Here is a 14,319-nt window from a genome sequence, read left to right as displayed (position 1 = left end):
AAAACCCAAAACCCAAAACCCCACCCCCAAGCACAGTTTCACCCGATGAGGGTCTTCAGTTCTCACGTGCCTACATAAACTGTAAACTACCCAGCCATCAACATAGATAATAATACAGTATGGCGGCTACTGTTATGTGTGGTATTCGTGGACCATGCAATATAAAATATCTGTATATCTGTCACAGCTGACTGACTGGTCGTTTTCTCCAACAACAAATACTGAATGTTCTTCTAATATATTTTTTAAATACACAAAAAGCCCACGTATCTTCGATTTTTGAAGCGTTTCAATCACAGCTACATGTATAAGCATTCGTTGTAAAAAATCTGACAGCTGCATGGTCGACTGCATGGTTGCTGTAAATTTGACGTTGCTAATAGTGCACCATGCCTCTGGAATGTCTCAATTTCATTTGAACCGAAATCAGTCAAGATGATAAAAAGCTTGCTCTTTATAAACAATTTGTGTGTAATAAAAATCTCACTATCCAGACCTGCTCCACTACAGCTGTGTCTGCTGCGTTTCAGCTGCTATTCCTGCCGCTACTATCACCCACCGTGCACCACTCACGCTACAGCTGTGTCTACTGCTATACAGCTGCTAATCCTGCCACTATTATCACCCGCCCCTGCTCCACTACAGCTGTTTCTGATGCTGTACAGCTGCTAATCTTGCCACTCTATCACCCACCCTGCTCCATTCACACTACAGCTGTGTCTGCTGCTATACAGCTGCTAATCCTGCCACTATTACCACCCGCCCCTGCTCCACTACAGCTGTGTCTGCTGCTGTACAGCTGCTAATCTTGCCACTCTATCACCCACCCTGCTCCAATCACACTACAGCTGTTTCTGATGCTATACACCTGCTAATCTTGCCTCTCTATCACCCACCCTGCTCCACTACAGCTGTCTGCTGCTATACAGCTGCTAATCTTGCCACTCTATCACCCACCCTGCTCCACTTCAGCTGTCTGCTGCTATACAGCTGCTAATCTTGCCACTCTATCACCCACCCTGCTCCACTACAGCTGTGTCTGCTGCTATACACCTGCTAATCTTGCCACTCTATCACCCACCCTGCTCCACTACAGCTGTGTCTGCTGCTATACAGCTGCTAATCTTGCCACTCTATCACCCACCCTGCTCCATTCACACTACAGCTGTGTCTGCTGCTATACAGCTGCTAATCCTGCCACTATTACCACCCGCCCCTGCTCCACTACAGCTGTGTCTGCTGCTATACAGCTGCTTATATTGCCACTCTATCACCCACCCTGCTCCACTCACACTACAGCTGTGTCTACTGCTATATACACCTGCTAATCCTGCCTCTCTATCACCATCCCTGCTCCACTCACACTACAGCTGTGTCTACTGCTATACAGCTGCTAATCCTGCCACTACTACCACCCATCCTTCTCTCCTCACACTACAGCTGCTGCTGCTATACAGCTGCTAATCTTGCCACTCTATCACCCACCCTGCTCCACTACAGCTGTGTCTACTGCTATACAGCTGCTAATCTTGTCACTCTATCACCCACCCTGCTCCACTCACACTACAGCTGTGTCTACTGCTATACAGCTGCTAATCCTGCCACTACTACCACACATCCTTCTCTCCTCACACTACAGCTGCTGCTGCGCCTAAACGTACTGCTACTATTACAGCTCATGCTGCGCCTATACCTACTGCTGCTAGTACAGCTCCTGTTGCACCTATACCTACTGCTTTTACAGCTACCGCTGCGCCTATACCTGCTGCTTCTATTATAGCTCCTGACAATATCATTTCACTATCTTTCTATAAATTGTTTACTCTCGACCAATTATGCCCTAAGATATAAGCCATTTCGGATTAACAAAATGTCTCGGGCTGGCTACTCACCGACTTCAATTCGAACGATGATCATTGAAAAGTCTGGTCCACTAAATCACATGCAATGAACACACTTGCTTCACATTGTAATAATTGTGATCATAAGTAATAAGTCATACTGACCATTTCGATTCCTCGACCAAGGCAGCAGGAAGCACAGAGATATAGTGTTCTGTGTCGATGACGACGGCTTAATGACCATGCAGATAATTCCTATGTTTACAGGTGCGTGGCATTTAGGGTTAAAAAGTGCTGAAACAGGTCATTAGGTTTCATTTATACCAAAACGCATTTATTTTTTACGTTATATTATGTTTTGAGAATTTATATATGCAGACAACTTCAAAATATAGCAACATATTTTTTGTACACTGCATATTGAATATTGTCGATATCTACGTCAGCTGCGGGTCTTTTGCCATAAAATTAAAGCAATAAGCTTGTCATTGTTTCCAAACGTTATGGTGAAACGCAATATTTCAACGTAGTCAAGCATGATCGTGGACTTTATTTTTCTTAAATTCTGTTATTTGATGATTTTAAGTTTAAGGTGTGTTTTGCTCTCTTTATATTTAAGTACTAGATGAGATGTTTCTCAGCTAGAGTTCAGATGTTTTCATTTTAGTGTTGTCTAACGTCGCACTCAACAACATTCAAACTATATGACTCCGACCTAGATCAAGCGACAAACCAGTGATTGATATGATGAATGACCAAGTCACTCAAGCATGTCATTGGGTCTGACCACAGATCTATTAAGTCACCCCTTACAACCAAGCAAGTCACCGGGCCTGACCACCGAACTATTTAGTCACCCCTTACAACCAAACAAATCACCGGGCCTGACCACCGATCTATTTAGTCACCCCTTACAACCAAGCAAGTCACCGGGCCCGACCACCGATCTATTTAGTCACCTCTTACAACCAAGCAAGTCACCGGGCCTGACCACCGATCTATTTAGTAACCCCATACAACCAAGCAAGTCACCGGGCCTGACCAACGATCTATTTAGTAACCCCATACAACCAAGCAAGTCACCGGGCCTGACCACCGATCTATTTAGTCACCTCTAACAACCAAGCAAGTCACCGGGCCTGACCACCGATCTATTTAGTCACCTCTTACAACCAAGCAAGTCACCGGGCCTGACCACCGATCTATTTAGTCACCTCTTACAACCAAGCAAGTCACCGGGCCTGACCACCGATCTATTTAGTCACCCCTTACAACCAAGCAAGTCACCGGGCCTGACCACCGATCTATTTAGTCACCTCTTACAACCAAGCAAGTCACCGGGCCTGACCACCGATCTATTTAGTCACCTCTTACAACCAAGCAAGTCACCGGGCCTGACCACCGATCTATTTAGTCACCCCTTACAACCAAGCAAGTCACCGGGTCTGACCACCGATCTATTTAGTCATCTCTTACAACCAAGCAAGTCACCGGGCCTGACCACCGATCTATTTAGTCACCTCTTACAACCAAGCACGCCAACGAGCCCGACCACCGATCTATTTAGGTAGCATATGGTACAAGTCAGAAAAAGGAATTGCATCAGACATCATATTGGTCACTGATGCGTCGAATTTGGAAATATCCTCCACATGTCTACCTAAAACGTTTTAAAAGCTTTAAATGAGGCCTTGAATGTTGTTAACCTTTTGTGAGCGCATTCTTTATTTTCGACAAACCCACGCAGTTGGAGTACATCACCATTCCCTGTGTTGACGACACCAATGCAGTCGTTGTTGACGATGTTGTCGACTCAATATGACGCGTCGAGCAGGACGTCTTGCTCGTAGACCTGCTGCTCTTAAACGGTTTCGTGCGGTCTGGTCGGAGATTCTGCGCAGTCCGGGTATTTGGGATGCGGTTGAGGTGGCTATGGTCGTCCTTTGAGGTAGGTGACGCAGTCGGATGTTGCGATCTTGGGCGGAAGTGGTTACTCTTGGTCGTCCCGACCTTAGATGACCCATGAAACCGGTCCCATAGCCTTGATATGGTGCTGGGCGCTACACTGAAAACCCTGGCTACAGCTGATCGGGATTCCCCTGCCTGCAAGCGGCCTATGGCGTTGTTTCTTTGCCATTCTGTTAATCTTGGCATATTGTTGAACTATCACTGTTCGATTGACGTAGATGCCAGGCAATCAAAACCCCTGCACTTTAATACCGTTCATAGTGCTGCCGCGCCTGCAGTACGTGCAGCTTTATAGCCCTTTTGTTAATGCACTGGGTGCGTTTTTCCGAATCGTACGTGTTTCCCGACTAATGGTTTGCATGTCCTTGTTGTGGTCATTTTGATCCGGGAAATGTGAAAGTGACACTATAACACATTAAACCTCTTCACTTTGCACCACTTGGTCCGCTAATTTTGGCTTTTATCGCCAAAAATAGCGGACCTTGCGTTTCTTGTTTTGAAGAGCATAAATCTGAATATATATTTTGGTAAACTATTTTTACTTAAACTCTTACAGTACCAAATTAAATTATCGTTCACGTGAAACATAATCATGTTTCTGAAAAGTCTTTTCACTTCAATACTGTTGTCTCCGTGATGTTCCTTGTCCCCCATGACGTTCCTCGACCCTGTGATGTTCCTCGCTCCATGATGTTCCTGACCCCCATGATGTTCCTGGTTCCCGTGATGTTCCGGGTCCCCGTGATGTGCCTTGTTCCTGGCTCCGTGATGTTCCTGACCCTCACGATGTTTCTTGTTCCTGGTCCACGCGATGTTCCTAATCCCTGTGATGTTCCTTGCCCCATGACGTTCCTGGTCCCCATGATGTTCGGGGTCCCCGTGATGTGCCTTGTTCCTGGCTCCGTGATGTTCCTGACCCTCACGATGTTTCTTGTTCCTGGTCCACGCGATGTTCCTAATCCCTGTGATGTTCCTTGCCCCATGACGTTCCTGGTCCCCATGATGTTCGGGGTCCCCGTGATGTGCCTTGTTCCTGGTCCCCATGATATTCCTGGTCCCCCATGACGTTCCTGGTCCCCGTGGTGTTCCTGGTCCGCATGATGTTCCTGGTCCCCGTGATGTTCCTTGTTCCTGATTCCAATGATGTTCATAATCATGTTTCTGAATAGTTATCTTTTCCCTTCAATACTGTTGTCCCCGTGGTGTTCCTGGCCCCCCATGACGTTCCAGGTCCCCGTGGTGTTCCTGGCCCAATGACATTCCTGGTCCCCTTGATGTTCCTGGTCCCCGCAATGATCCTTGTTCCTGGCTCCATGATGTTCCTGGTCCGTGAGATGTTCCTTATCCCCGCAATGTTCCGTGTCCTTGGTCCCGTGATGTTCCTGTTCCCTGTGATGTTCCTGGTCCCCGTGATGTTCCTGGTCCCCGTAATGTTCATGGCTCCGCAATGTTCCTGGTCCCCGTGATGTTCCTGGTCCCCGTAATGTTCATGGCTCCGCGATGTTCCTGGTCCCCGTGATGTTCCTGGTCCCCGTAATGTTCATGGCTTCGCGATGTTCCTGGTCCCCGTGATGTTCCTGGTCCCCGTAATGTTCATGGCTCCCCGATGTTCCTGGTCCCCGTAATGTTCATGGCTCCGTGATGTGTTAAAAATATATTGAAAATTAACGATATGTTTTGGTTTTTTTAATTGTGTCTAACAAAGGGGCGATACATTGACGAATCAGTGAGTAAGTGTTATAAAATATATTTTAGCATAACAGTAATACGTATACGTTAACAAGGTTCGGGAGGCTAAACAGTCCGATCTGGCTGATAGTGTGTTACCATGTCTGAATGATGTGGGGCCAGGATCCTCTAGAAACCGACTGAACTCACCAAGGCTACATAACACAATGGTTTTTTTCCAAATACATTGATATATTTATGACACTGAAACACACGGTGTATTAAGCTCCATATCGCCAGTCGGATCAGAACGTGATACGTCCCTTCATCCGGCTATGCAATATGTATACAACAGCGCTGTATTAATGGATGGTGATAATGTCGAAAATATTATTTTCATTCGGGAAGGCAGGAGGAAATTAAAGACAGATGTGTAAATATTTCATTTTAAATATATGCTGCGTGTGACTTTTTAATGGCTCCCGTCTGACATTGTGATACGTGTGTCCCACATGAACATGACAGTTATCAGCTATTAAATCTTTATAATGTCAATAGAATTACTGAATTGTAATTATTTCTTCAGAATTATTCAAGAAAATGGTTGTAGACTGAAAGTTATGTCACGTCCTAGCATCATGATGTAGGACGGAGGCGGCGGGGTAGCCTAGTGGTTAACGCGTTCGCTCGTCACGCGGAAGGCCCGAGTTCGCTTCCTTTCAAAGGGACAATGTGTGACCCCCATAACTGGTCTCCCCGCCGTCATATTGGTGAATATTGCTGCCTTCGGGATAAAATCCAACTCACCCTCTAACAGGCGAAATCCTAAGTGCTGCCGCCAATATGGTGCTGACAAAACAAGGTTCATAACGATACGAAAATTGAATCATAGGATTCTGGTACATCAAGGGGACGCAATTCTACAAAGTTGACAATACAAGGAATTATAACAGAGTGAATGTGGACACGAGAAACGATTTAATTCCTTGTCATTCAGACCAAAGAATCCGGGACTCCTTATACTTTCCTGGTGCCCAACTGCCTGTATTTCGGACCACACCTCTACTATTTATATCATAATTGATTTCCTCACATGTGACAAAGAAGAAGGGGCGGTCGGGTAGCCTAGTGGTGAAAGCGTTCGCTCGTCACGCCGAAGACCCGGGTTCGATTCCCGACATGAGTAAAATGTGTACCCATTTCTGGTGTGATATTGCTGGAATATTGCTAAACGCAGCGTAAAACCATACTCGCTCACTCACTACAAAGAAGATTACGAAATATCTTCTTACAAATCCTGGAGTCAATTAAAAACAATTGCAAGTCAAGCATGTATGTCAACTCCCCGTTTCACACCTAATAACATCCTGACAGACCACTTCCGTGTGAACCCAACGGCGTGGACTGTCGACTACAGCAGAAACATACATGCATCACCATCACACTGTGACTCAGGCGTTGTGATGTCATACATGTATTAACACTCTATAGTCCAAGGAATAATTCATGCAGTCACATGAGGATTCAGTTAGTGATTCAGTTGGTATGCTAAAACAACAGCTTCAGTTGGCTGTGTCGCTGAATGGGAGTATCGTACCGGAGTAGAAACCTGATTGTAATGAGGTTGAAATATTCGCCAGTTGTTTTATCTAAACTGCCGGGCAAATGAAAGTATACACTTGAAAACTGGATTTGACCTTTGGTATGTTCCCTCTATACACGTTAGGGTCTAAACACATGAAATGAGCTATCGCCTCATAGCTTAAACACCACCTTAACACAGCATCCCCATAATCCATACATGTTTAGAATTTAAGTACATTCTACCTTTAAACGTGTTTAGAATTGAAACACCTTTTCACGTGTTTAATAAAGTGCATATTATCAGGCTTCAAATATGCAAATCAAATTCCCCGGCACTTCCAAAACACATATACCACCAGGACTTACAAAGAACTTGGTACAATATTAACATGAAACTGTACAACTAAAGCAAGGTAATGGCGACTAGGAAAATTGACACGTGGTCTCCAGGTGGTAGCGTAACGGACTACATATTAAGAGGTTCGAATCCCACCGAAATATAACAATTTTGTGTTCAGAGATGTGTTGTTGCTGTATGCCTGATAGTATTTCTCTCATACAGGAAGCTGACAATGAATGTATATCTGATTACTGCTTAATCTTTTCATTTAGTGACCACCTAGTAAAGAGAAGACTAAGGCGTGTATTTGTGCTAGTGGTGGTCATAGTCGCTACTGAGAATGTCTGGTATCTCTAAGCCAACTGATCATGACAGTACCTGCTTCACTCTGCTCATTACTGTGTGCTGTGAAATTGCAAGCTCTATGTTCCTTGAGACGTCATGTAGACCTCCCGTCGTGAGATACTCATTGATATGATGTACGTCATATCGCCTGTCATACCCGTATCAAATACATCACCTCGAACAACCATATCTTGTGTGTTTCATTTTAGCCTCCATCAAACTTCAGCGTATTCGTTCTGTTCATGTTTATATTTGGATACCGAGTTGAGAATATTTTATGTCCGTTTCAATTACCTCTGCTCGGATACGTCAGAAATCACATGTGCTTGTTTACTGTTTATCGACTGAACCTGCATCACTTCTGGCTTTCCTTCCACATCAACCTGACGTCGTGATATAACTGGAACACTGTCCAAATCGGTGTTAAACTCGACTCAATCACTCCCTGAACCTGCCATAAACACGATTATAGGACTTTGTGTTGTTCCGACCTCCAAGAAGACACCACTTCACACCTTCAGGTATATAACGTACGGGGTTTGTGTAGAATATAAGACAGATATGTTTAAATAAACCCACAGACTGTTCTTTCATAGAGTGTAAAGACATATGCATTACAGAGAGCAGTATCACAGAAGGGAAGAGAGAAAACGTGACACTTCAGGGAATCTTTGCCACCCAGAGTTTCGACTCAATCGAGATGGGACGGTCTATCTCGAGAACTTAGGGTTTACACTAAGACTGATTCTCCTTTTCAGCTTAGCAATAACCAGATACTCAGCTAATTACATGTTTAGTTATTTGTGAGATTCTCATTCACGTGACAATGTCTGTGTTATTTCGGTGATAATTGTGTCGGGGAAATATCATGTAAGTAAGCATGTATTGCAGAGTTTACTTTCCACACTTCAGTGAAATAGTTTCACATCGACTTACTGAAGTTACGTATGAGCAGCGAAACCTGCAGTCAAGAAATGTTTGTTCGGGCAACGGGCTTACTGCACATGCGTTGGAGACCATGTTGCGTTGCTTGTTTGCATATTTTCGTCGCTGGGCCGACTTATATATCCAAGTGATCTGACACTGATTAAGTCAAAAATATAAACATCAGTAACAATGAGAAGTTACATGGATGGCTACATTACAATGAAGATAGGCATGTTATAAGTAATGGCAGTTAGGTGCTTCCAGATATGGTTTGGTTTGTTGTTTAACGCTGTACTCCAGCTATATGACGACGGTCTGTAAATAATCGAGTCTGAACCAGACAATCCAGTGATTAATATGAGCATGGATCCATGGGATCGATGACACTTCTCTGACGAAATTATATGTTAGAATTGGGTAATTGATAAATTTCGCAATACGAGGGTAGGGTGGAGGGATATATGGATGTATAAATGTACTCGACAATTGAACTGTGATTCAAATTCATCGCAAGTTATTAAATGCAATGTCTAGAACTACAGGCAGTAGGTTAGCGCCAATGGACCGCAGACCCCTTTAAAACGCTATGGAATCTCAAGTAAGTCGAACATCCGTCTCGTGTGTATAGTCAGAATTGACTTCACTTGATCTGATATGGCGAGTATATTTTTAATTTGGCGAAAAACAATTCACAAGCAACATATATAAACCACGGATTGACAAGAGATCTTACCTTTAACAAGTGTTCGTCACATTTACCTTGTATGACAGACTCCCAAAGACCATTCACTGACATGCGCAGTTATAACATGACCAGTTGGTTTCACACTCGCACCCTTACAACAACCAACAAACTGCAATATTTACCTAGCCTGTATTAAATTTACAATTGAAATATATATTAATTGAAATGGGTCCCGCTGTCATGTTCTGTCAGATATGGTGTTTTGAATCGCTTGCACTCATGACAGTGTTGATATTAACATCACAGCTGTGTGTTTTTGTTAATTACGATGTGTTCGCCGACAAAGCAAGAGAATTTTTTTAATATTTGTGTGGGCGTGTGTCTGTATATATTATGGGATTTTGCTAACAATATTTATGTGTAATAAATCAGAAATGAGACTCGAGACATGTTTTATAAACTTGTTTGTTGTTTAACGCTACACTTAGCGAAATTCGGGTGGTCAAGATAGCTGATTTGGTGGATGAGTGTCATCGTATATGGCACAGAGAGAAGAGTGAGTGAGTATGGTTTTATGCCGCTTTTAGCAATATTCCAGCAATATCACGGCGGGGGACACCAGTAATGGGCTTCACACATTGTACCCATGTCGGGAATCGCATAGAGGCGGGACAACATGATGGAAACGAAAAATATAAAAAAACCTTGCAAACAGCTACAAAACAAATGTGGTATCTCTGTATCTGCTATTTACACCTGTATAAAAAACATGATCAAATACCCGTCTTTCCGACAGTAACTGATGTACGATGCATTTAACTTTCAAATTTGTACAGTTTGCATTTTGAATACAACTTGGCTGTGATTACTCTGAAACATGTAAAATATGACTTTACGCAATCCGCTGATGGGGGTATGTTTTGAATGTATTGGGGGCATTGATGGCCATGTTGCTGTGTAGAGTTCCATCCCTTTGACGCGTCTTTTACCTAAGATCTTGGCACAGAGGTACGTCTAAGACATGTATCAATTCCTACGTCCCTCCCACAGTCTGACATGCAGTGATGGGATACTGTTCAAAGCGGCGTTAAACCAAACTCACTCACTTAATGTTCGGAAAAAGGTCAGCTTGAGCGTGACTGTTCAAGGTCAAATAGTACAGCAACTGTACTTTAGTCTAGAAAACAGACAAACCAGTGGTTGATATCATGAGCACCGTCCCGCGACACACCGATGACTTGAAGTTGACCAAGTGACCGGGCCTGATCACACATCACTCTAGTCGCCTCTTCCGACAAGCAATAGACTGCTGGAGACACATTCTAACTGACCGCTTCCTTGGCCTAGAGGATAGTGTCTGCCCGCAGAGCGGAAGATCGATTGTTCGATTCCCGGTTTGCGAGATACCAAACGACGTTAAAAGATGGTACTTGTTGCTGCCCTGCCTGGTCCTCGGCATTGAGGGGATAAAACAAGGACTGGTTGGCGCAAAGTCAGTATACTGTGTCTAAGTTGGATATTAATGTTAAACTTCGGGATGGAATCTCGATAGGCTAGCACTATTGAATCGGTATTGGTCCGGATCATTACAAGAAGCCACGTACGCACGCGCACGTCGTTACACAAGTGTTTTACTCCTGAACGTGACGTTAAACCCCTTTTCACCCCACCAATTATCAATTTTTATTTCCCCACCTCTCCTTTGAGAATATTTGGGTGGGTTCATACCAGAGAAACTGCCACTTGTCGCATGTGTGATTGTGTCTCATCGCATCCCGCGAGGGATTGCTAGTCTTCGGTCTATCGACCACCGGTTTGATTGGTCCATATCCAGTTTGACGGTAAGCTGACGTCACGTTGCTGAAGTTCAAAAGAAAACACAAAGTACGCTACAGTTCCAAACGACAAAATTATATATCTATCGTGTCATCCGTCGCAAAGAGTGTCGCGTGAATGAGTTGAAACGAACATATAGTGCTTATTGAACCCGTTCTGACGGTTCTTGTAACACCTGCTCCCTATTACAATGTCACAGATAAACGCAGTGAGAATACGTATGCTGCTGAAAATGAACGATTAGTAACTTAGCAACCTATTCATTTGACAAATCCAGTTTTTATGAGTTGGACCCTCCCATGTCGGAGGGATTACTTTGCATTTTACATTAAAATATATAATCCTTGTAATTATATATAAACATGAACGCCAGTCATTCGGGTTTCCTGTTTCCACCCTCATGCGTAAGTTTGAGCTTTTAACACTGCGTTTAACAGTGCGTGAGTGAGTGGGTGAGTGAGTGAGTTGGGTTTAGAACATCATAGAGCAGTGTTCCAGTCATCTTCCGGCGTGTCAGTCTGATGTAGGAGGAAAACCCGAGTGATGCAGGTTTAGGATGTTGACGGACAGTGCTATCAGACCAAGAATCAACACAAGGACCGATCATTGCAGCGGATCCTGGCATGACAAAGGGCCGCGACTGCATGGATCACCCAAGCTCCTCCGTTTGTACGCGCAACATAAATCATAAACATAACTTTGATCGATTCGTCTTTACCTTGAAACGTTTAAGCACTGAATCTTTTTAGCGCAGATTAACATAATTTTCTCATCGCCAAACAAGGATCCACTTATCCACAACAAAAGACAACATACGTGGTATAAATGGTGCGAGCTCTGCAGAAAACGCTTTCCCCGACACACGGCAAAAAACACACGCACGTTGACGCTCGCAGCCACCCCGAATGTGTGGCAGGTGTGGACACTGTGCATTGACGTTGTGTGGATTGGTGGGGTTTATTGCTGGGGACACACGAACATGTTTATTTCAAGGGATCGATTTTTCCAGTTTTCAAGTATTTGATATTCTTATAATATATCAGAATTAGCATGCGTTGGTAATTATATAAATACCTTTAAAAGGTTGTAAATTCAAGATCGCCCCAATACGTCATGTGGCAGGTGTTGCAAGCCTTTATGAGAGTTTAATCAAGTTGAATGACTTATGTCCGAGTAATGAGGCGCCATGCAGGGCGGACCTGGCAGCGCATTCATCAGGTACAGAGGTTATTCAATACCAACTACGCACCCACTCACACACCCTGGACAGTTTAATTAAAAACAGAGGTAATATAACAGTAACAGTGCAATAATAAATAAAGTATCCAGTCACATCCATTATTTCTTTGTTTGTTTGTTATTTAGCACCCCACTCAGCAATATTCCCGCTATATAACGGTGGTCTGTAAATAATCTAGTCTTGACCAGACAATCCAGTGATTTACATCATGGACATCGATCCACCCAATTGGAATCGATGATATGCATCAACCAAGTCAGCGAGTCTGACCACCCGGTCCTGTTAGTCGCCACTTAGGACAAGCATAGTCGCCTTTTACGGCAAGCATGGGCTACTGAAGACCTATTCTACCCCGGAATCGCGGGTCAGCATCCATTAACCTCAGAAGGGACTGATCCGGCCGGGCGTGTCGTCCCGGGAGGGCCAAATTTGATATTTAGGAGGAAAACTCCTCTTAACTCCATTACCCACTAAAACAAATGCAAGATAACTTTAAATATTAAAAAGTAAAGAATTGTGCATGTTTTCAAAATGAAAATTTTAAACTAAGACCCGAAGATTATTTTGCTTCATGATGGGAACGAAATCAATGTTAACGCTATATTAGTAGCTTCCTAAACGCACTGGACATTTAATTTCAATAACTAAAGAAATATTTAATTACTTGAAGGATTTATTTTATTGTTAAATAACATCATGCGTCCATCATTGTTGCCAAGAGATGTCATACCTTGAATAATCGAGGAGTGGTTTGATTGTTTTTGACAATCTATATGGTATCCAGTATACAATACTTATGATTTGAGTGTGTGTATGCATGTTTATTTGTTTGTTGTTTAATACAGCACTCAGCAATATTCCAGCTATATGACTGCGGTCTGTAAATTATCGAGCCTGAACCAGACAGTCTATCGATACACCAACCAAGTCAGCGAGTCTCACCATCCGATCCCGTTAGTCGCCTCTCAGGACAAGCATGGGTTGCTGAAGACCAATTCTACCGCGGAAGTTTGCGAAAAGCCGTCAATTAAGACAAAAACCTATTCTCATCAACATAAATAGGAATGATGGCATTAGCAATTGGTCACTTACCGTCTTAAAATAGCAGAAATCCTTCGGATGTGACTTTAAATTTAACTCACTCACTGGAGATCACCGTCACAAATGCATCAACAACTTAAAATGTCCGTTGCTATTGAGCGTGGAGCTTCTTCTGAGTGTTACATTTTCCTGTGGTACACTAAACAGTTGTCCGATCTACTGACTTCCATGTTTGTCGTGTGTTCGAAGCATAGGTGTTCATCTGCGTCCCATCAACATACCTTCAGCGGCATATTCGATTGGATACACAATGAAACATGTATCGTTAATATTGTCAATGAAAAATATAGCTTGAAGTTTTGACGTTGAATCAATCAACTGTTGAAATGTTAAATTATGTATTGTATTTCTAAAAAGTTAATTGCCTCCTTATTTGCTTCCTTTTTTAGAATGTTTGTTTGTTTGTTTGTTGTTTAGCGCCGCACTCAGCAATATTCCAGCTATTTGACGGCAATCTGTAAATAATCGAGTCTGGACCAGACAATCCAGTGACTTACATCATGAGCATCGATCTACGCAGTTCTGATACGATGACATGCATCAACCAAGTCCACGAGCCTGACCATCCGATCCCTTTAGTGGCCTCTTACCACGGCAAGTCATGGGTTGCTGAAGACCTATTCTACCCCTTAATCTTCACGGGGTCCTTATGTGGAATGATGCCTGATGTTATTTGAAGACTTCTACACACACAGAGAACCTTGGCAAATACTGTACTCATAAATCTTCTGTATCACAAAATGACTCTCACATCATATTAAGGGGTGCGTGTTCTGTGTAGTTC

The 14,319-nt window shown here is 43.4% G+C and overlaps 1 protein-coding gene across 4 annotated transcripts in view; it reads right to left on the bottom strand.

Annotated features, from left to right (window-relative positions):
- The window catches only part of LOC124115177 (transmembrane protein 163-like), a 39,730-nt gene extending 26,013 nt beyond the window's left edge, over positions 1 to 13,717 (bottom strand). Inside the window, exons 1-2 of one of the 4 annotated variants that reach the window (XM_046476078.2) lie at positions 13,527 to 13,717; positions 11,087 to 11,218 (exon numbers count right to left, since the gene is read on the bottom strand). In XM_046476078.2, the coding sequence (XP_046332034.2) occupies positions 11,087 to 11,110 (24 nt within the window). In that variant the 5' untranslated portion in view covers positions 11,111 to 11,218; positions 13,527 to 13,717. Of the gene's footprint in view, positions 1 to 2,006; positions 2,114 to 9,406; positions 9,516 to 11,086; positions 11,219 to 13,526 lie in introns of those variants that run through there. The other 3 variants (XM_046476082.2, XM_046476077.2, XM_046476079.2) reach the window with 3 other exon arrangements.
- Positions 13,718 to 14,319: the final 602 nt, after the last annotated feature.

The sequence above is a fragment of the Haliotis rufescens genome, unplaced genomic scaffold, assembly GCF_023055435.1.
Source record: "Haliotis rufescens isolate VD_foot unplaced genomic scaffold, xgHalRufe1.0.p SCAF_13, whole genome shotgun sequence".
NCBI lineage: Eukaryota > Metazoa > Mollusca > Gastropoda > Lepetellida > Haliotidae > Haliotis > Haliotis rufescens.
Note: the sequence above shows the minus strand (reverse complement) of the source record. Positions and strands in the feature narration are given on the sequence as shown.